Here is a 22,730-nt window from a genome sequence, read left to right on the forward strand (position 1 = left end):
TTCAATTTGCAAACAGATTAGTAGCCAGGGACTTTTTTTTTTTTTTTTTTTTTTGAAAAATTTAAACATGCAAAAATAGAATAGTCTTTAAAAAACCCTGCATGTCCCCATCATCCATCTTCAACACTTATAAATCATGGCCAATTTTGTTTCATCTTCACCTCTATCTACCTTCGCTCCTCCCAGACATCATATCATTTATTCTGTAAATATTTTGGTGTATCTCCAAAGGTTCTTTAAACAGTATAAATGGTTAATATGTTTCAAGTCTTCTTTAAACCATAAGTTCGCTCCTTTCTTTTACTTCCTTCCTCCCTCCCTCTCTCCTTTATTCCCTCACATTTCCTCCTTTCATCCCATCCATCCTTTCGTCCATCATGGAACTTATTCAATAAAGAAATGGACTCCGTTGTCCCATAGAAGTTGTAACATTGCATATAGCTGATTGTTAAATGATACCACAAGTATTCATATTCCTCTCTCTACCTTTATTTCCTAATTTCTGTAAGCTGGTAACTGAATTTAGAGAAATGATGTGATGGTATTTTGAATTGTAGGTAAGGCAACAATTCAATAGGTGGTGGCATGTGTTTACATCAGGAGGCTCACATTGTTGAGTTCTTTTTGGGATGTTAGTGAACACTGATGATAATTATACTATCTAAATGTGTTATTTTATTTTATTTTTCAAATGTGTTAGAGAGTCTGTTAAATCATGAGATTCTCATGGTATCATTGCTTCTTCATTTATTAATGAGGATACTTCTGTAGATTAAAGTATTCTTACCCATGTTAGGTATTTATTATTCTGAGATATGATTGTACAGGAAGCAAATTAAAATGATTATTTTCCTTCATATACACCATTTCACAGAATAAGTTGGTTGCCTATCATCCTCTAAATGTGACAATGTGGGGTTTTTTTTGTTTGTTTGTTGTTTTTTATTTTTAGTGTTGCTATGAGCTCTTTATCAGTGAACTCTTATTGATGCTTAAATTATCTTAACTTTAGCCTATGGGAACCTCGTTAAGTTTGTTCCTGAAAACAATTGGCACGTCTCCAGGAGCCTTTGGATAGCTTCCTTGTTCTGTGGCATGACAAGATGTTTCAGGCTTACTTTATCTAATTTCTGCTCCAGACTGGCAGATTAAAAGGAGACTGATTATATTTTAGTGGAAATTGTTATGTAGAGATCAGTCTGGTGCTAGGGGTGCTTATTGTTGATTATTGCCATTTACTATTTCTAAGGCTTTTTAGTAGACAATTAGAGGAAAGACTTTTTTTTTTTTTTTTAAGAAGAACTAAATCATAAATTTGTACAACTATTTCCAGTTCAAATATAGAATTACAGGGCCTTACCTCCCTTCTCTTAGGCTGAAAATCTCTGTTCCTAAGGATGTTGACATATTTACTTATCTGTTTTGTCTTTTACAATTTACAGAGTTTCACAATAAAAATATCCATATTATAATTAACAATAATTTTACTGAAAACAGATTGAGCTTTCTTTGATATTCTTTTTCTTTTTTAGTTTTACTTATTCATTTATGCAATCTCTACATCCAGTGTGGAGCTCTAACTCACTTCTCTGAGATCAAGAGTCACATGCTCTACTGATTAAGCCAGCTAGGCACCATTTCTTTGAAATTTTTTGTCTTTAGGGTTATATGTTCTACTTGGGTTGTGTGTTCAAATTCTTGTGTTTTAAAGAAATCTTTTAGTAATTATTCTGTCACAATGACACATTTGAATTTTGCTTTTGATATTTAGGGATTGTTTGCAATTTTAGAAAATTTAACTTTGTTTTATAATTATGTAGAAGATTTATGTGGTTCCAAAGCCAAATTTATAAAACAAGATATATTCAAGATATTTAGCTTCTTTCTCTGTACACTCTGTTTTTTCTTCCTTTTCCCCTGTAGGTAATAATGCTTTAAAATTTATATTTTATGGTTTAATTTTTCTTTTTTTTTAAAGATTTTATTTATTTATTCATGAGAGACACAGAGAGAGAGGCAGAGACATAGACAGAGGGAGAAGCAGGCTCCTCACAGGGAGCCCGATGCGGGACTTGATCCCCAGACCGGGATCATGCCCTGAGCTGAAGGCAGATGCTCAACCACTGAGCCATCCAGGCATCCCTGGTTTAATTTTTCAATTTCCTTTAAAAAAAGGAATAATAATAATAATAATAATAATTTTTATGTCTGTATATATTTGTATGTGTATTTGTATATCTGTGTATCTATACACATATGTATGTGTATATTGATATATCTAATAGATATGTATGTATATATGTATTAGTATTTATATCCCCCACCATCAGCCCTTGGGTAGCTGTAGCATACTACATACATATACTTTTTTTTAGTGAGCAAGAGAGAGGGAGAGAGAGTGCCTGTGTGTCCCTGTGCATGCACTAGTGGGGCGGGGAGTGTGCAGGGGTGAGGGACAGGCAGAGAGAGAATGTTAGGCAGGCTTCACTCAATGGGAGCCCGACTTGGGTCTCCATCTCACAACCCTGACATTCTGAGCCGAGCCGAAAGCAAGAGTCTGTTGCTTAACTGACTAAGCCTCCTGTGTGCCTCCAGACATATACTTTCATACACACACACACACACACACACACACGTATGTATATTCTCTATGTATGCATATATATACTTTTCTCCACCTTGCTTCTTTCACTTAATATGCTCTGGGGGTCTGAATCAGGAACTTTTTATTCTTTTTTTTTAAGACTTTATTTATTTATTTATTTGACAGGGAGAGAGAGAGAGAGAGAGAGAGAGAGAGAGAGAGAGAGAGAAAGTGAGCACAAGTAGGCCGAATGAGAAGGAGAAGCAGGCTCCAAGCAGAAAGCCTGACACAGGTATCAATCCCAAGACTGTGGGATCATGACCTGAGCCAAAGGCAGATGCTTAACTGACTGAGCCAAGCAGGCACCCCAGGAACGTTTAATTCTTATTTTATTTCTACTACTGACATCTTAATGAACTTTCAAAGAAGGTTTGTTGTGACCTTTCAGAATGGTAATAATGATATCCTGCTTTTTTTCATAGGTTTATTTCTAAGATAGATCAGACAGGGTACATTAGTTTTTAGAAAGTTAACTTCCCTGTGTATAGTGCTGCTATTAGTTTTATAAAATGGTTCACGTAGGGGATTATTATTTTGATTCTTAAGATTCTTCTTAAGTTCTGGGGCGCCTGAGTGGCTTAGTTGGTTAAGCACCTGCATTCGGTTCAGGTCATGATCTCAGGGTCCTGGGATTGAGCCCTACGTCAGGCTCTCTGCTCAGCGGGAAGTCTGCTTCTCTTTCTGCTTCTGTACTCTCTCTCTCAAATAAAACCTCCAAAAAAAATTTTTTTATAAAGTTCTGCATAGCCTTTGTGTGTGTGTATATAATCTCTACAGCCAAATGGGGCTCAAACTCATGACCCAACATCAAAAGTCCTGTGGTCTCCTAACTAAGCTAGCCAGGTACCCCTGTGTTTATGTATTTTTTTTTTTTAAGATTTTATTTATTTAAGAGAGAGAGAGCACGAGGAGGAGGAGAGGCAGAGGGAGAGGGAGAGGGAGAAGCAGACTCCCCACTGAGTGAGGAGCCTGACATGGGGCTTAATCACAGGACTCTGAGATCACAGGCTTCCTCCCCTCTGCCCTGTGTTTATATTTTTGACTGTACCAAATGTATTATTTGCTTGACATTGAACTGCTCAGGAGGGAAATAACATTATCTTAGTTCTTACTTTAATACTGAGTTTAATTTAGGACTCAAAAAAATCTTCAATTCAGGGGCATAGCTACATATATTACTGTGGAATTAACAGGTAACAGGAATTCATTTTGACAAATAAAATTCTAAGGAGTGTGGAAATTTCCAAAGGAAGGCAAACAAAAATGGGAAAACAAAATCATTTATAATTTCACTACTTGAGTTTGACCTTTGGAATTGATTTGGTCATTCTTCCAGAATTTTAATTTCTGTGTAAGTGTGTGTAGGTGTGTATATTTGTGTGTATTTGTGTTGAGGATGCTGATAAGGGCATTTTTGAGCACTCACTGTGCTGCAGCATTATATGGGTGTGGTGTGGTGAATTACAGAGGAAAAAGAAGATATACTTTGTACCCTTCAAATAATTCTGTTATGCATTTCACATATTTACCTCTACTCCCTTGTGTGTGTAAAGAAATGTGTGGAATTGGTGGAAGAGTATTGGACATAGAAGGATAAGATACAAAGTCAAGACTCTGATCTAGGAATTCATTCGATGTGTGATCTTGGCAAAGTGATTTAACCCCTCTGAATCCATTTTATTGCTGATAACTGCTCTGTCCCTCATGGAGTCAGTGCAACTAATGTTTGAAATGTCATTTATATCAAACTATTCAATGCCATACAAATGAATACTGTTAATAATGAAAACAAGTCTAAGGGATCCCTGGGTGGCTCAGTGGTTCAGTGCCTGCCTTTGGCCCAGGGTGTGATCCTGGAGACCCGGGATCGAGTCCCGTGTCGGGCTCCCTGCATGGAGCCTGCTTCTCCCTCTGCCTGTGTCTCTGCCTCTCTCTCTTTCTCTATGTCTATCATGAATAAATAAATAGAATCTAAAAAAAAAAGTCTAAAACATATTTTATTGATTATGGGTCCTATTGTTCACTATATTTAAAAGCCATGTTCTCAGGTTTTTTTTTGAGAAGTAAAGTCCTGATACACAGGATTATGAGCATCTATCACAAATGCCTCACTTCAGCAAGTTTCTAAGTTCATGAGGAAGGTAATGGGATTTGTATTTACTACTGTACTGCGTATATCTGTACTACGGAGTTAGGCTTCAGGTATTGCTGATATGTAACATGAATAATATGTGGTTTCACATGGTTTCAGAGGAGAATAATTAACTTTTTTTAAATGTAGGATCTATTTGGAAAGTCAGATCCCTACCTGGAATTCCACAAGCAGACATCTGATGGAAACTGGCTAATGGTTCATCGAACAGAGGTGAATATCTGAATTTGAAAAAGTAGGGTTGAGATTTCCATTGGAATTGTAGTAATCTTAATTTTGAAAAATTATGTGTTTATAAAAATATCAATTTGAAAAAAAAAATCAACTTGAGTTCAGATGTATATAGCCAGAGATACAAGATCAGCATACTCATTTTTTTTTTCTTTTTATGAGAAGGAGATACCAAGATTAACTATTAGTAAAATTTTTATATTGAAAAATTTAAAACCCTGTAAAAAGCATTAAAATGTATACCTTGTATCCTTCACCTAGATTTACCAACTAGTCATATCTGCATGCATGTTTTTTCTTTTTCACTTACTCATTCACATGCTCAGCTCTTGGGCCAGCCAGGTGCCCCGCAGTCTCTTACTTTATTATTTTATTATTTTATTTTATTTTTTTAGTCTCTTACTTTATATTAAAGTATATTCTCAGGCCATTTTATAGTCACCTTGTGTCAGGTCTGGAATGAGCTCTTTCTCTTGGAACCCTATTCCTGTAAGAGAGTAGTGCTAGATGTACTCAATAGTATTGACATGTTGTTTCATTTAGGCCTTTTCAGTGGACATAGTTGGGAATCGTGTATTTATGTATATGTTTATTATGTGTATATATATTTATGAAAATATTTAATCATGAATTTAGACTATTTCTTCAAGTCCAACCCAGCTAGGTTCTTTCTCATCCTTTCTAACTCCAAATTTGAATCTTCTGTGTCCTGCAATGAAAACCCTGGTTTCCAACAAAATCAACAATCAGTAGTTTTAAGCGTACCTTGTAATGGGTGAAATATATTTCCAAATAGTTTCTTTTCTCAGAATGTATCTATCACGTTTTTTCCTAACAGTTGTATAATAATTGTTCTAGATAGTTTTTCATTGAAAAAGTTGATTGGGCGAAAGGTAAAGGATGATTGGTAAGAGTGTATCCAGAATGTAGGAAAAGGAAGAGCAAAATGTTAAGGAACTAAATGTTTTTCTAACTAGTCTTTGAATCTTCATTTTACAGGTTATTAAAAATAACTTGAATCCTGTTTGGAGACCTTTTAAAATCTCTCTTAACTCCCTGTGTTACGGAGATATGGACAAAACGATCAAGGTGATTTAAAGTTATATATATGCTATATATACATATATATATATATATAACATTTGCATATATGCATTTTCTTTCATAAAACTAGTTGAATAGATAATATTTAATAAAAATAAATGATATAACAGATACCTGTAAGGATTGAATTTTATTTGTATTTAGGAATATTAAAAGAGAAATGTCTCTGGTAAGTAAATGGTCAGTTTGAATGGGTAGACATGTTTGATCTGTTGGTCTAATGCTTAATCAAACATTGTGATTTTCATTTTACTCTTCATTGTTAAAAATAAAATGTCCAATTTAAATCTTCCCTCCTTTGAATAAGATTTCTTTGCTCTGCAAATAGGAACCTTTAACTGCACTCTTTGCCTTTGAGTGTCCCTTAAAGATAAAAGCAGACGTTACTTTAACTAAAAACCAGAGCATCTTCCTGCCCTCAGCAGCAGAGGAAAATAGTGGTGGCATTTTCCATTGCTTATTTTCAGAGCAAGATATTTTTCATTCAATACTTCTAGATGACTTTAGTATAAAGTGTTAGGAAAGCAGAATGGGAACAGGAAGTAGCAGGTGTTTAGGAATTATTTTTAATGTTTTAATTTATAGCCATTTATTGGAAAATATTTCTTATTTTAAAGACACATTATACTAGAGTCTCTTTACATAAAATTCCAGATAGAAGCGTCTTCTTGTGTTTAGATGTCAGCTAACCAAAGTGTTCCCCCTACCCCCTTTGATAATGAATACAATAAAAACAGGAAAGGTGATGGCACAGAACACATGATTTCATGTGAGGCTATTGTCCAGGTTTTGACTTAGGCCTTCAACCAGATAAGGGATCTTGGGCAGATCATCTACTTCTTCCCTTATACAACAGAGAAAATAATGTCTATATTACAAAAAAAGAGAAAGATTAAATTAATGAAAGTGAAAGTTTTATAAGCCATTATACATAGCATAGATGCTATTACATTGACAATGGTTTCATTTCTTAGATACATAAAAATTTGTCCTAAGTTGGCAGAGAACTTGAAAGATCAATATAAGTATGATTTATGTGGTATTTCAAACAGCAGTGAAAATTTAGGTAAAAAATAAATGTAGAACAATAGTTTTAAAAATTAATTTCTATTGTTAAACTAAATCTAGAACTTTTGCTTTTCACATTAAAAGAAAATTTTAATAGATCTGAGAAACAGGAAAGGATGGGGAAAAGAAATGCCTACACCATAACTGATTGCTTGTAATAATATGTTAACAATGAAACAATGTTTTTTAAACTTTTTTTGCACACAGTGGCATGCTTACAGGGCTATTTTATTATAGTAAGTAAACTGATTTTCTGAGATTTCCTGATGAATGTCTTTTGTTCTTAAAAGTTTCTCAGTTTCTTTTAACTATACACAACTTGGTTTACCACATCATGACTGTCTTTATTTCTTTAGTTCTATATTTCTTTGCAATATCATAAAGTCATACATCTGTGATTCTCTTGGTGTTTGGAAATTGTTTAGAGGTGTGGTAATGAGTTTTAGAGCAGAGAATAGAGTCAGGATCATCAATAATTTCTTTGCTGCTGTGTGAATGTGCCAGTGTTATCACTCCAGCATGTATTATTATTTCCATAAGATCAAGTGAGTAAAAGAAATAATCATGCATGCTGCCACCTTGCCTAAAATGAGAATGCCTTAGTGAATATAGTATTGTGTGGTGTGTGCATTCTTTTACATATATACATATGTGCGTATGTATATATGCATATATTTCAATTTCACAAGCACTGCTGATACTTTTGTTAAAACAGCTACTAGTACTAGGTTTTGAATTTTTGAGAAGAGAAATTAAATTATACAAATCATTATATCATTTACTTCAAACTATATCTGAACACATGCCAGCATTATAAATGTCACATCTTTTAGTGCCAAACGTTTCCCTTCAATGTTGCAACAGTGAGTTTTTCATATATATTAATTATAGTGAGCTATCAGAAATTACAGCTTAAATATCTTTTTATATTCCCTGAAGTCTCAGTCTAAATATATGAAGAATTTAGGTGTTTATATGCTTCTTTAAAAAATAAAATTGGCCTTATCAAAGCTTGATCTCGTCTTAGATAGAAGTTGGAGAATGCAAATCTAAAATGCAAAGTTCTGGGGCACCTGGCTGGCTCAGTTAGTAGAACATGCTACTCTTGATTCCAGGGAGGTGAGTTTAAGCTCCATGTTGGCTGTAGAGCTTACTTAAAAAAAAAAAAAAAAAAAAAATCAAGTTCTATTTTCCATAATTAAAAAACACCTATTAAAAAGTGAAATCATGAAAATACTAAAATTGCTTTTGGCTTGATCTTAATTTTACTTTCTGGAAAAAAAATTAGTGAGATCATTAATTTTCTTTTCCCCTCACTCCTCTCTGAAGAGTCAGATAAAGGGGCTTTGGTTTAAAAATTAAATATCATATATATAAGGCAAGAATCAAACTGTCATAATTGGTCAGTGACCAGAGTGTTTATAACATATAAAAATCTTTAAAGTTACTCAAAATTGCAATTCTAGATCTTATCCTTATTGATTGACTGAATTTTAGTCTTCCTGGAATCGTAATGAAAATATTAGTAAGGAATGAAGCACTTCCTGTTATGATAGGCACTCATTTCACTTCTCATAGAACTGTGGGAAGAAAATAAATCACTCTGCTGGATGAACACATAAATCTTAAGCATTTTAACTTGGCAATTAATATAACTTTGTAAGAGGTACTCTCTTGGCAAATACTCTCGGTTATTGGCTTTTGTTTTAAATCTCTAGAAGAATTCAAAAGTGTCCTTAGCACAGCTTTATATACCTATATTAAAAAAAAAACCTATATTAGTTACCAAATAAAATATATCATCTTCTAACACTATTTAATTCCTTTGCCTACTTCTCAGGCCTAAGTAGATAATGTGTGCAGTGCACATAATAAATGCTTGTGGAAATGAGATAATCTGTTCTGAAATTACAAAGCCCTATTAAAAGGTTGGTTATTCAAATGATCACAATGAACACCTCTGTTTGCTAACAGTTCACACCACCTTAATATTCTCATAACAATGAATAATCAGGTATTCAGGTATTCTTGTGACTATCTAGCCTCTGGCTACGCTGTCAGTTTGGCAATATCAAAACTAGATGCACATCAAATACTTGATGTGCATTAGACAGCTCTAATGCCTGCTTTAAGAAAGAACAATCATTACATGAGAGCCATAGAAAGGAATAGAATTCACTCTGTCTTACATGGAAATAAAATTAATAATGATCCAGTCTAGATACTTCCTCACTGGATTAAGTACTCTTTTTCTCGAATTTTAGTTTTCATTCTACAACCTGTGATTCTCAGAAGGATGCAAATCTGACTTCATCATGTCTAACTCTGAATATAGGCCTAGTCTTACCAGATTGCAACTAATGAAATACATTTGCCATATTTCTAAATTATCTAGGATTTAATTATACAAGTTTTAGCTGTCTAGGATAGTGACTTCCTTTCTTCCTGCAGATGATGACAGTGGTAACAAGTAAAGAATTGGATGAGAAAGAACGTGTAATTCCATTTTGATGTTATCAGCTCTTGATGTTATCAGCTCTTATAAAGAGCATGATAGATGAACTGGAAACTGCTTAATATAGAATTTAAACAGTATTTTTATTTTTCATCTGCCTGTGATCTTTCTTAGAGCCCCACTCCACAAATAGCTGGGGTTTGAAAGTGTTTCAGTATTACTCCTCCAGGAAGTTAGTTACTTCTTCTCCAAGTAGAACTGCATATTCAACATTTTCACTAATTTTAATCAAATGGGCATTTCTTAGTAAGTCCCATTTATTGCAGCCAATCCTTTTAAACAAAATGATGTTGATTTTTATACATTTTTATTATACTTCATCTAGGTAGAGTGCTATGATTATGATAATGATGGGTCACATGATCTCATTGGAACATTTCAAACCACCATGACAAAACTGAAAGAAGCCTCCAGAAACTCACCTGTAAGTTGCATCTTTGTCATTGAAGGTACTTTACTGTTTGGCCATGTATTTATTATTTTGTTTTTTTCCCCCTTGGTATAGCAAACAGCTTGCCGTGTTTTTACTCTGTTACAAACTTTTCTGAAATCTGTGGATTTTATTTGTGTAGTAATTGGATGATCCAAAATTCATGCTTGGAGCATAAGTTTACATTTATAAATAGAGGTTTGGTTTCCTTTAGTTTCAGACAACATATAGGGTTTGATTGAAAATCTCTAGTTTGGGAGCACTTGGGTGGCTCAGTTGGTTAAGCATCTGCCTTCCATTTGGGTCATGATCTCGGGGTCCTGGGATCGAGCCCCACATTGGGCTTCCTGTTCAGTGAAGAGTCTTGCTTCCCTCTGCCTCAGTCTCTGTCCATCCCTCTGCTCATGCTCACTTGCTCGCTTTCTCTCTCAAATAAATAAATAAAAATCTTAAAAAAAAAAAAAGAAAGAAAGAAAATCCCTAGTTTTAAAGCCTTTGGTATTGGAATACCCAGGTGGCTCAATGGTTGAGGGTCAGGGTATGATCTCAGGGTCCTGGAACCTCCCTACAGGGAGCCTTCTTTTCCCTCTGCCTGTGTCTCTGCCCCTTTCTCTATGTCTCTCCTGAATACATAAATAAAATCTTTAAAAAATAAAAAATAAAAATAAAGCATTTGGAATTTCATCGGTCATAATAATTAAGTTCTACAACATTAGGTAAATATACCTGGGCTTGAACTGTGTACATTTATGTTCCTTCTGGACAGGCTTTTACAATCTGCCTCTGGCTCTTCTGTTTTCACTAAGGCGAAGGATAAAAGCATAATTATGGTATTTCAAATTATGTAATATTAAGCCTCCATCTAGTGGCACTAATTTTGTTAAGATCATTCATGTGCCTTAACTACATTCAGTTTATTATTTAGCATCCCAACATATTCCTAAGGGTGCTTCTGAAACTTTTCTGCCTCTAAAGCTGAGGTGGCTAAAAAGTATTTCAGAGCATTTTATGAATAGAGTAAAACATCAATTTCTCCCATCTTATTTCCTTTCTAGTTTGGATGGGATAAGCTGTTAATTTAATTCTCTTTATAGCTTGCTTATAATAGAATAATAGGAATTATTTATTACATGCTTAGAGACCTGCGTAATGTTCATGTATACGGCCTTTCCTTTTGCAAATGCAAACATGGGGTTTAAGAGATAAGAAGTTATAGTTAGATAAGGTCTTTTTTACCTTGTCATGTAAATGAGGAATATAAGACAAGATAATGATAGTTTTAGATCAAAATTTAAATACCAAATAAATAAACAAGCCATTTAGTTTAAGTAATGGGGAAAATGAGTTTTATTTTATTTTTTTAGAAGATTTTATTTGGGACACCTGGGTGGCTCAGTGGTTGAGCATCTGCCTTGCGCTCTGGGTGTGATCCTGGTTTCGGGGATCAAGTCCTGCATCAGGCTTCCTGAGAGGAACCTGCTTCTCCCTCTGCCTATGTCTCTGCCTCTCTGTGTCTCTCATGAATAAATAAATGAAATATTAAGAAAAATAAAAGATTTATTTATTTGAAATAGAGAGAGCATAAGCAGGGAGAGGGAGAAGCAGATTCCCTGCTGACCAGGGAGCCTACGCAGGGCTTGATCCCAGGACTTCTGGGATCATGACCTGAGCTGACCTGCTTTTAGAAGATAATGAATGAACAACTAACTTTGTAATACTTTATAGGTCCTGTAGAGTTTTTCTCAGTCTAGCTATTTTGATCCTTCCCTTTTCCATGAGAGAATGGGGCTTTTACTGCTGCTGCAGTGACAACATTTACCCATTCTTGTTTTTCAAAGGCAGGGCCATATAATCTGTGTTTTCAGTGCCTGGAATAGTGCCTGCCACTTGGTAGACACTGTAGAACTGGGAATAAATGAAATGAAGTAATAAAGCCTTTTACCAATGAGAATTCTCTTTAGGCCTTTCCTGCATCTCAAATATTCAATTGTTAACATCTATGATGATGACTGAGACTCTGGCAGGATCTGAACTACCAAAGAATTGTTTAACATAATTTTGTTTTTTATCATTATATCTATTATACCTTTTAATGTTTGATTCTTAGAAAATTAACAATGACTCTGCCTAAAGTATATAAGTTACTTTCTATTAATTAGAAAAGGTGACTGACTTATCAAGTATTCATTGAGTATCTCTTATGTTGTTATTAGGCAACATAGAGAAAGTATATTTCAAGGTATTTGAAAGTATAATTTGTAGGTGATTATATCCTAGGTGTGAAACAAAACTAACGAAACAATTGAGAATAACACAAAGTATGTAACTAAATTTTATATGGTGGTAGAAGTTTAAGAAGATGAATGGACACAGATGATTGGAATAGTAGTTGATGTTATAGAGGAGAGCAGCTTGAGCCAAGCCTTACAGATGGACAGGTGGCTAGGAGGTGGAAAAGAAGATCCTTCTATTTGGGGTAGTTCTATTCCTAAAAATATTCCCAGTGGAAAGAGGTGATCTTTGCATATTTTACCATACAGTTAGGCTCCATATATTTCTGTTTTCTGATGGTATGTTTTTTCCTTCTTTTCTAAGCAGCATATTTTTGTTCTTTCTGAAAGAAATGGCTCAGAGTAATATTTTATTTCCCTTATTATAAAAAAGGAAGAATGCTACTTGGAACATTTGCAAGGAAATCATCTATAGAGGCAAAAATTTATACTTAGGAACTATTTAAAAATGTATATAATTTTAGGAATGCCTTGTGGAAATTTCAGTGATAAATATTTCATATAGTTAATCTATTATGTAATTGTTTCAAAATTGTATTTTACCAACAGACTTACATCAGCAGATGTTTTGATTCCAAGAGGAAAAAACCATTTATTTGAATTCACATTTTTTATATTACTAGTAAGAATTAACATTTTGTCTTTTCTTCCTACAGGTGGAATTTGAATGCATAAATGAAAAAAAGAGACAAAAGAAGAAAAGCTACAAGAATTCAGGTGTTATCAGTGTGAAACAGTGTGAGGTTAGTTGATGTTAACCATTTATAGTATAATGAGCTCATATTTCAAGTTTTTTTTTCAATAGGTATATATTAAACCAACAAAGAATATTAAAGTTTTTAACTTAGAAAATGGAATTGAATTTTGGGCAGTTGAAAATCATATGATCATCTGGACACCTTTAGGGGAAAGAAGATAGTCGGGAAGAGTAAAGAAATCTGTCAATAACTTTGTTTCTAAGGTTTGACAACTTTTCGGGAAAATACAAAGAATATTGAAGTTTTTTCCTTATTTTAGGAAATGTGAAACATCATGGTATTTTCCCAGGGCATTAGAGGAAATGACCTGATGCAGTGCATCTATCCTGGTCATAATTTCAAGTTAAGATATTATAAATAGAGGGAAAAATACAGGAGATTTCTTACAGTAAATTAATGGTTTTGTTTTGTTTTTTAAAATCTTGATTATTTTGCTTGTTAAAGATCTCAACATATTAGACTCATTATTACTAGTTTCTCAAAACTTAAAGTGAGTATATTTCACCTTTATCCATTAATATTCTAATCTTAGGGTGGCTCAGGTGGTTGACGGACTCTTAATTTATGCTCAGGTCATGATATCGGGGTCATGAGATCCAGCCCTGTTTTGGGTTCCCTGTTTGATGGTGAGTCTGCTTCTCTCTCCCTCTGCCTCTCCCCCAGCTCATGCTCTCTCTCTTTCAAATAAATAAATCTTTTAAAAAAATTCTAATCTTAACTTTGTTTTAATTATCTCAAAGTAAAATCTTATAGATTCATGACAAGTAGGGGCAGGGGTATCTTAAACTCAAATGGTAGGGTAGTTTCTATGTGCTTATATCATGTTCTTTTCAGTTTCTAACTGTTAAAAATATATGCCCGAGAGCTCTTTTTATCTCTTGTATAGTAAGAGATTTGTATTTTTTTTTTAAAGATATATTTATTTATTGGGGGGAAGGGGATGGGCAGAAGGAGAGAGAGAGAGAGAGAGAATCCCAAGCAAACTCCTTGCTAAGTGCAAGAGCCAGATGCAGGGCTCGATTCTATGACCCAGTATGACCTGAGCCAAAACCAAGTGTTAGATGTTCCTGACTGATCCACCCAGGTACCCTAGTAAGGGATTTTTTTTTTTTTAAGATTTTATTTATCTATTAATGAGAGACACAGAGAGGCAGACATAGGCAGAGGGAGAAGCAGGCTCCCTGCGGGGAGCCCAGTGTGGAACTTGATCCTAGGACCGCAGGATCACACCCTGAGCCAAAGGCAGATGTTCAACCACTGAGCCACCCAGGTGTCCCCCAGCAAGAGATTTTTTAATTTTAAAGTTTGCTATTTGTTTTTAGATCACAGTGGAATGCACATTTCTTGACTATATCATGGGAGGATGTCAGCTGAATTTCACTGTAAGTAATACTGACTTTTTTCAAAGTAGGCTGTAACATGTTACTTTTTCCTACCATTTTATAGTGTTCTTTCTTTTCCTGTAAAACTGACTTTGGAATTTACACAGTCTGTTTAGTTATGGTCTCCTTAGGTTGTCTAAGTTCATCATGAAGCTTTTAACTTTGTTAATTAATTCTGTTCCTTTTGATGGAAAGCAGATATGTCCTGGAGTAATTTAAATTATAGAAAGCATTAGTCAACCTACAAAACAAGCCCTATGTCTAAAGTCATGGGTGTAATAATTCATGGATTTGAGATATCTAGAAAAAATAGGAATATCAGGTTGTTTCAGACTGTAGCTTCAATTGTTTAATTGTCTGTGGAAATACCGGTAGCCCCAGGCATTTGTTAGGAAATGGCAGCAGCCAGCTCTGGAATGAATGTTTTTATCTGTCTCCTAGACATTGAGTGTAGGGCTTCTCCTTAGTAAGGGCTGTGATTGTTATTTGGCAGGTGGGAGTGGACTTCACTGGCTCTAATGGTGACCCAAGGTCTCCTGACTCCCTTCATTACATCAGCCCCAATGGTGTTAATGAGTATTTGACTGCTATCTGGTCTGTGGGACTGGTCATTCAAGATTATGATGCGTGAGTATGACTAAAATACTTGTTTTCTTAACTCCCCAGAAAGGGTAGTTTCTGTTTCACCTGCTAGTACTCTGATATAGTTGGTGATGATAAAGCTGCTGGGGTTGACTGGGGGAAGGGGAAGGGGAAGGAGTGTGGTGGGGGTAACTTTCTCCCTAACATTTCCTTTGTGTTATCTTTTCTAGTTTTCTCTTTGTGACAGTCTTAGTGTTTATTTTTGACCTCTTATCTTTAGCTGTGATCAGTTATAATGTGTTATATATATAGCTTGTTTATTTAACAGCTGACTGGAGTCAACAAGACTTGTTTCTTTGATTTAGTTTCCTTGGGGTTTACTTATTAGGGATAAGTTATATGTGTGATTGAAGTCCAGATGACACATTGTGTAAATACTCATAGACACTGTTTATTAATGTGTCTATTTTTTGGCAGCCACTGTCAAATTATTTTCTTTTCTCCTTTTTTTAAGATTTATTTATTTGAGAGACAGAAAGAGGGAGGGAGAGAGAACACAAGCAGGGTGAGGGGCAGGGAAGAGGCCGAGGGAGAGGGAGAGAATCCCAAGCAGATTCCCTGCTGAGCATGAAACACCATGCCTGACTGGATGTCTCAATCTTGAGATCATGACCTGAGCAAAAATCAAGAGTTGGACACTTAACCAACTAAGTCACCCCAGAACCCTTCAAATTATTTTCTTAATGGCCACTTTGAACAAGTGCTGAAAGATAACTTGACCTAATTGCTGTAAAATATTTTGAATAGATTCTCAGTGTATGGATTTTTGAATAGATTAAATAGGCCCTCTTGAAGGTTTACCAAACAATAGGAAAAAAGTTGCATTAATAATTTTTGTTCTGGGGATGCTTGAGTGGCTCAATGGTTGAATGTCTGCCTTGGTTCAGAGTTGATCCTGGGGTCCTGTGAGGAGCCTGCTTCTCCCTCTGTCTGTGTCTCTGCCTCTCTCTGTGTGTCTCTCATTAATAAATAAGAAAAATTAAAAAAAAATTTTCTGGATCTCTTAGAGCACAGTATAAATTTTCACTTGTCTTTGTCTATTATTTTATGATAAAAGCCCTTTCAGATATTGATGGAGCTTTTCATTAGTGTGCTATGACATTTAAAAAGGTAAACTTAAAAAAATAAAAAAATAAAAAAAATAAAAAGGTAAACTTTTCAGGCAAATGCAAACAAATCTAAAGCAAAGGTGGTAATTTCATTATCAGCCTAGTATTTAAGGCAAAATCATTAAATATAATAAAAAATGATTTTATATAATACTTTGTTACATAATCCAAAATGAAAATATAACCATTGACATGTTTGATAACAGTATTTTCAAATGAAAATAGAAATATAATAAAAAATTTAAAGTATCAATTATAATGGAGCTTATATAAAAAATAAAAAATTTACAGGGTTGCTTTATCAGTCTGCCACCTAGAAGTTAATAACAAAAGGATAACTAAATACAATTTACCATATGGACATAAAAAAATCTTAGGTTGATTGAAGAGGAAATTGAAATGTAATAACAAACTATCTAGAAATAAGGAGCAACGAGACTATACATGATCCTATCTTTTTTTTTTTTTAATTTGAATTTTAGGTAGTTAATATACAGTGCAGTCCTATCTTTATTGAAGACAACTTCTGACTTTACATGCTTTTATTTTCAAACAATAAAAATTGAATATAAATGAACTAGCATTTCAATAAAATAAAAGAATAGGAAGAAAAATAACAATAATGGCAGGATCTATCTATATATTAGCTATTATGTGTCAGGCACAGTTTAATATAGTTTTTTTTTAAAGATTTTATTTATTTATTAATGAGAGATACAGAGAGAGAGGCAGTGACACAGGCAGAGGGAGAAGCAGGCTCCATGCAGGGAGCCCAACGTGGGACTGGATCTCGGGACTCCAGGATCACACCCTAGGCTGAAGGCGGCGCTAAACCGCTGAGCCACCCGGGCTGCCCTTAATATAGTTTTTATGTGACACTCATGTAATCCTCATACTTTGCTGTGACATAGGTACTATTATCATCCATTATTATCTATAGTGTGCAGATGGGAAAATTGAGGGATAGGGAGTTAGGTAACTTGTCCAGGGTCACCGAACTGGTAACTGGCAGAGAATTGAGCCTGGGCTATCTGCTGGAGACATGCTCTCCAAGCTTTATTATGAACTTGATGAGCAGCCCGGGTGGCTCAGTGGTTTAGCGCCACCTTCAACCCAGGGCCTGATCCTGGAGTCCTGGGATCGAGTCCCCTGTCAGGCTCCCTTCATGGAGCCTGCTTCTCCCTGTGCCTGTGTCTCTGCCTCTCTCTCTCTCTTTGTGTCTCTCCTGAATGAATAAATAAAATCTTAAAAAAAAAAAAAAAAAGAACTTGATGTACTGTGCTGTATTTCCTCTATGCACTGAAAGTAGGAACTTGAAAAGTTTAACCTCCTCTCCCTCCAACTAAATTAATAAATTCAATGAAGAGAGGATTCTTTGCAAGTTCAACAAAACTCAGGCAAATCTTGCCAACCCCGATCCCCAAGAAAGAGAAAACATGCATAGAAAGAATATTAGTAATGAGACAGAGATTATAAGCATAAATTCAGTTAATTAAAAGTTAATACTGTGTAAAACTTTGTTATTACATTGGAAAACCTGGATTCAAGGATGATTTTCGGGGGTGGGAAGCTTTAAAGTTTTAAGCTTTTAAGCCTTAAAGCTTAAATTAGCAAAGTTGCCTCAAAGAGGCAGGAAGCCTGAATAGACCTGGAAAAATGGAAGGAATGGAATGGCTTAGTCAAAGAGCCACTCCTCACAAATGCAGCAGGCCAAGACAATTTCAACATAAGTTCTAGCAAACCTATAAGGAATGAATTCAAAACCTAAAATAATCAAGCAAAAAAATACTAGAAAGTAGTGAGAGTTCAGAAAGGTGGTCGGATACAACATAAAATTTTTTAAAAATCAGCAATTTCTCACTAGCCAGCAATAACCAGTTCAAGAAATTAAGGCAGATACAATATCTCAATTCATAATGCAATAAAAAATGAGAATGAATTCAGTAAGAGGTCTAGGATCTTTATCGAGGGAAGACAACAAAATTGTACCAAGGGACAAGGAAGGAGATTCGTTTAAATGGAGAGATAACCATGATTCTAGGTAGGCAAGTGTCATAATAATGTAAGATATAAAATTTCTCCCAGAATTAATCAATTCTAATCAAAATTGTAATCAAATCATGCTAAAATGATTTTTAACATTTTCTAGAGGGAAAAACGAATTAGAATAGACAAGAAATTTTTCAGAAAAAGAAAAAAGAAGTAAGGGGAGTTTTTTCCCAGCAGAAATTAAAACTTATCTTAAATCTACATTAATTAATATCACCTGACCGTAGAACAAAGCAAGAAGTCTTGAAATAGACCCTAATATGTACGTTAACTTAGTATGTGATAGAGATGACATTTTAGGGGAGAAAAGTTGTCAGAGCTGCTAAACTAGACAAGAAGTAAATTTGGATCCCTAACTCATACCTGTATATGTTAGGATACTATTTTTTTCTTTTAAGATTTTATTTTTAAGTAATCTCTACACCCAACATGGGGCTCAAGCTCACAAAGTTGAGATCAAGAGTCACACGCTGCACCGACTGAGCCAACCAGGTGCTCCTGTTATTAGGGTACTATTGTGTATGTGGTACAGATAAACTGCTGGAATAGATACTCAAAAACAAAGTGCATTTATCAAAATAGAAGTTTATTTCTCTTTCATGTTGCAAGTCTAGAGATAGTACAGGACTGATAGGGCAGTTCTGTCATTGTCAACTCACAGAATCTAACCCTGTGTCCACAGCAGCTGCTATGCTTCTCATCTTGTCTAGTCGAGTGGGAGGAGGAGAAAGGCAACTGGGAGGGAGTACGTGTGCATTCCCTCCTAGGGGCATGATTCAGAAGTTGCTGGGCGACTAGTTCTACTCACATTTCCTTGACTAGAATCTCGATGCCACCTGGCCACATGCAGCCCAGAGGGGCTGGAGTAGAGCTAATGTGGTCTCTAGCTCGGGTGTTCCATTATTAAGAAGGGAGAGAATTGATACAGGTGGAGAGTAGTAGTTTCTGTTTCATGTTCTACTCCAAAATACTTTCCAGATGAATTAGAAGTTTGATATCAAAATTAAACCTTGAGGGCGCCTGGGTGGCACAGTGGTTGAGCCTCTGCCTTCATCTCAGGGCATGACCCCGGGACCCTGGGATCGACTCCCATATCGGGCTCTCCACAGGGAGTCTGCTTCTCCCTCTGCCTGTCTGCCTGTCTTTGTGTCTCTCATGAATAAATAAATAAAATCTTAAAAACAATTAAACCGTAAATGTTCTAGGAATAAATATGTGTGAAATGTTTATAATCTTGCAGTGAGGAAGGCTGAGCAAGGCAGCAGAGGCAGAAATCATGAAAGAAATTTTATTTGTTCACATTCGTTAATATTGAAAACTATAAAAGGAAATTTATCTTAAACAAAGTTAAAGGCAGACCACAACCTGGGAAAAAATACTCCTGATGTGTCTAACTTAGGTTCTATCCTCAATGCAAAAAGAATCATTAAGAATTAATATAAAAAGAATATCCTAGCAGAAAAATTATTATGTTCATTACAGAGTTTTATAATAGCAAAATAGTGGATGTTTATAGGTTGGGGGAGAATATCCATACAGTAGAGTACTTGGCAGCCACACATAATGTTATATATTCAGGTCCATAATCCTTTGAGGCCAAATATTCACACATTTTGATACAAAAAATGTGAGAATTTTATATGTGGCATTTGTACCATGTTTCTCTGGCCAAATGTATGGATATTCATATTCAGTGGCATGAATAAAAGCTATAAGTAGCTTCTTATCAGTTGAGGTCAGGCTTTTTTGCCAAATGAGTTTGCTATAAGCCAATGAACTTGTGGTTTTTAGAGCTTTATGGATTTATCTACATTTTATTCAGCAAAATGATGTATGATATATAAGTGGAAAATAGCATGTTAAAAATATGAATATAAACTCCAGTTTTATAAATATATGTAGAGAGATATTTTTCTCCCTCCTTGCACAGAAAAATACTTAGAATGATTATTGCCAAATATTAACATTGGTTCTCTTTGGTGGTTATTTTGGGTTTAATATTTATATTTTCCTAAGATTTTGAATTTAAAAAAATCTATTGGTTTTATGAAGAGTAAAGGTAAAACTTTCTATTTTGAAAACAATGATCTAAAAACAAAATAAAACAATGATCTTTCAGTTTTTACAAATTTTCTTTTTAGTGATAAAATGTTTCCAGCTTTTGGTTTTGGAGCTCAGATACCTCCTCAGTGGCAGGTAAGAGGAAATCTCATTTTAAATATTTGCCACCCACAAAAGTGAAACAGGCCTTCATCACTCCTTTCATCTTTTGACAGGTTTCACATGAATTTCCAATGAATTTTAATCCATCCAATCCCTACTGTAATGGTAAGCTAAAAAATAAACAGAAAGATTTTATACTGAACACCTTAATAGTGTTGTTACTTGTTTTTTGTTTTTTCTTGTGGCTTACTCAGATTCCTTCCCTAGTTTTCTTTTCGTGACATATTTAACTTTCTGTTGTATAAAGTAGAAGAATTATACGAGGTTGGTGGTTTGAGTGGTAAAGATACTAATGGTGCAAATCTATCATGATGATTGTTGGCTAAGTTCTACTTTAAGAGATTTACTAGAACAAGAAAATTCTCAATCTTGAAAAAGATCAATAAAAATAATCATTATTTTCACATCTTATTTTAATTCAAACCTTCAATAAAATGAGTAATCCAGTATCAGATGTATATTTTCTCAGAGTAATAGTCACTCTCTACAAGGGAAAAAATGTCCAGCATCAAATTACTTGTTACTCATATGACATCTGAGTGGGCTAAAGGAAAAAAGAATTAAACTCCTACAGTGGCTTTCCTCTGTACAGATAGCAGGAGGCTGACATTTGTTTCATTTCTTTTTTTTTTTTATTATATACCTTAAATACCCAAGGCCTTCTTCCTTTTTACTCCATTGAGCAATCAATCTAAAATGCCAAATGTCCTACAAAATGATAGAAAACTGAACAGTTTGAAGGAGGACAGGGAAGTAGGGGCAGAGGCATGAAATTATAGATAATAAGCTAATTTTCTGCAAAGGGTTCTGTTGACAATTACAGAATGTTTAGATTTCTAACAAAAGAAGGTGCTCTTTCCTTATCTTTAAAATTCATGAACAATTCATAAGACAGAAGAGCATGAACATTTTGTTGGGAGTAGTTTATATTAGAGTTTTCTTGTTTTTCCAGGACACTTTTGCCATACTAATTCAGTGTTCCTTTGATGTACCCTCAGTGGCCTGTTGTCACCTTTTTATCCCTAGCCATTTGAAATTGGGAATAGCATTTCTTTTCAAGAACTGTGTTTCGTGCTTATGATGAAATTGGAATAATTTTTGAAGTTTGGTGTAATTACATTTCATTTCTTGTCAATAAATATGGATAACTTATATTATGTGATAATTCATTTTAGAAGTTCATTTACTCTGAATAAAATGAGCCCATCTTTGGGCTGCCATTAAGTGCAGCTTCTCTACTTTTAGTTTATAGTCTGAAGAAAAGAATCCGTTTGGTTTTAGACAGGACATACTGTGCTGAAAAAAATACAACCTTATTTTAAGGCAAGGAAGCTGAATTCCCCCTTTTTAATTAAGCATTGAGTTTAGTTGCCCGGAAGTAACATGTCTCACTTGTTCCTTTAATGCAAAGGAAGGATTTTGGCATAACTTAATTTTAGTGGAGGGACTGAAGACAAGTGATATTTATCAAGAAATTTAATTAATAGTTTATATATCTTCATATTGAAAAGAAAGCTGAGATGATAAAAATGAAAGGATATTATTGCTCTGGGGACTCAGATTTTCTACAGTATGTATCATTGCAGGAAGATCCTGCTGCTGGCTGATGTTAACATGATTTTTGTTCCTTCTGGACTGACCATAAGACTTATTCCTAAGTTCAAAATGAGTGAGAGGAGTTAGTTAGAACTCTTAAATGTTAAGAGAGTTGGTCTTGTGAAACTTTTAAATCAAGTATATACTTCTTTTCCTTGTTGATCTCTGTTCTGTTGGATATGTTTTAAGTAAGAGACCTGTTTTAGTTTACATTAAAAAACTTTTCTTTTTAAGATTTTATTTATTTATTCATTAGAGATACAAAGAGAGGCAGAGACATAGGCAGAGGGAGAAGCAGGCTCCCTGTGGGGAGCACAATGTGGGACTCGATCCCAGGACCCCAGGATCACCTGAGCCAAAGGCAGATGCTCAACCGCTGGGCCACCCAGGTGCCCCCATTAAAAATCTTTTGAGGCAGATGGCCTTGACTATCTCAACAAGTGTTATGGAAGAAGTTTTTGAGGATTTCTAGTATCTTACCTGCAACCTGGACATTCTAATGTAAGGAGTAGATTCAACAGGTGCATATGTCACAT

General features: G+C 34.7%; 1 protein-coding gene across 4 annotated transcripts in view; it reads left to right on the top strand.

Annotated features, from left to right (window-relative positions):
* The window catches only part of CPNE3 (copine 3), a 55,406-nt gene that overhangs the window by 18,820 nt on the left and 13,856 nt on the right, over positions 1–22,730 (top strand). For all 4 annotated transcript variants that reach the window (XM_038579675.1, XM_038579672.1, XM_038579673.1 and 1 more), the window contains exons 6-13: positions 4,926–5,009; positions 6,027–6,116; positions 10,040–10,138; positions 13,092–13,178; positions 14,516–14,575; positions 15,069–15,202; positions 20,517–20,571; positions 20,652–20,703. In XM_038579675.1, the coding sequence (XP_038435603.1) occupies positions 4,926–5,009; positions 6,027–6,116; positions 10,040–10,138; positions 13,092–13,178; positions 14,516–14,575; positions 15,069–15,202; positions 20,517–20,571; positions 20,652–20,703 (661 nt within the window). The remainder of the gene's footprint in view (positions 1–4,925; positions 5,010–6,026; positions 6,117–10,039; positions 10,139–13,091; positions 13,179–14,515; positions 14,576–15,068; positions 15,203–20,516; positions 20,572–20,651; positions 20,704–22,730) is intronic.

This window comes from Canis lupus, chromosome 29 (genome assembly GCF_011100685.1).
Source record: "Canis lupus familiaris isolate Mischka breed German Shepherd chromosome 29, alternate assembly UU_Cfam_GSD_1.0, whole genome shotgun sequence".
NCBI classification, from domain to species: domain Eukaryota; kingdom Metazoa; phylum Chordata; class Mammalia; order Carnivora; family Canidae; genus Canis; species Canis lupus.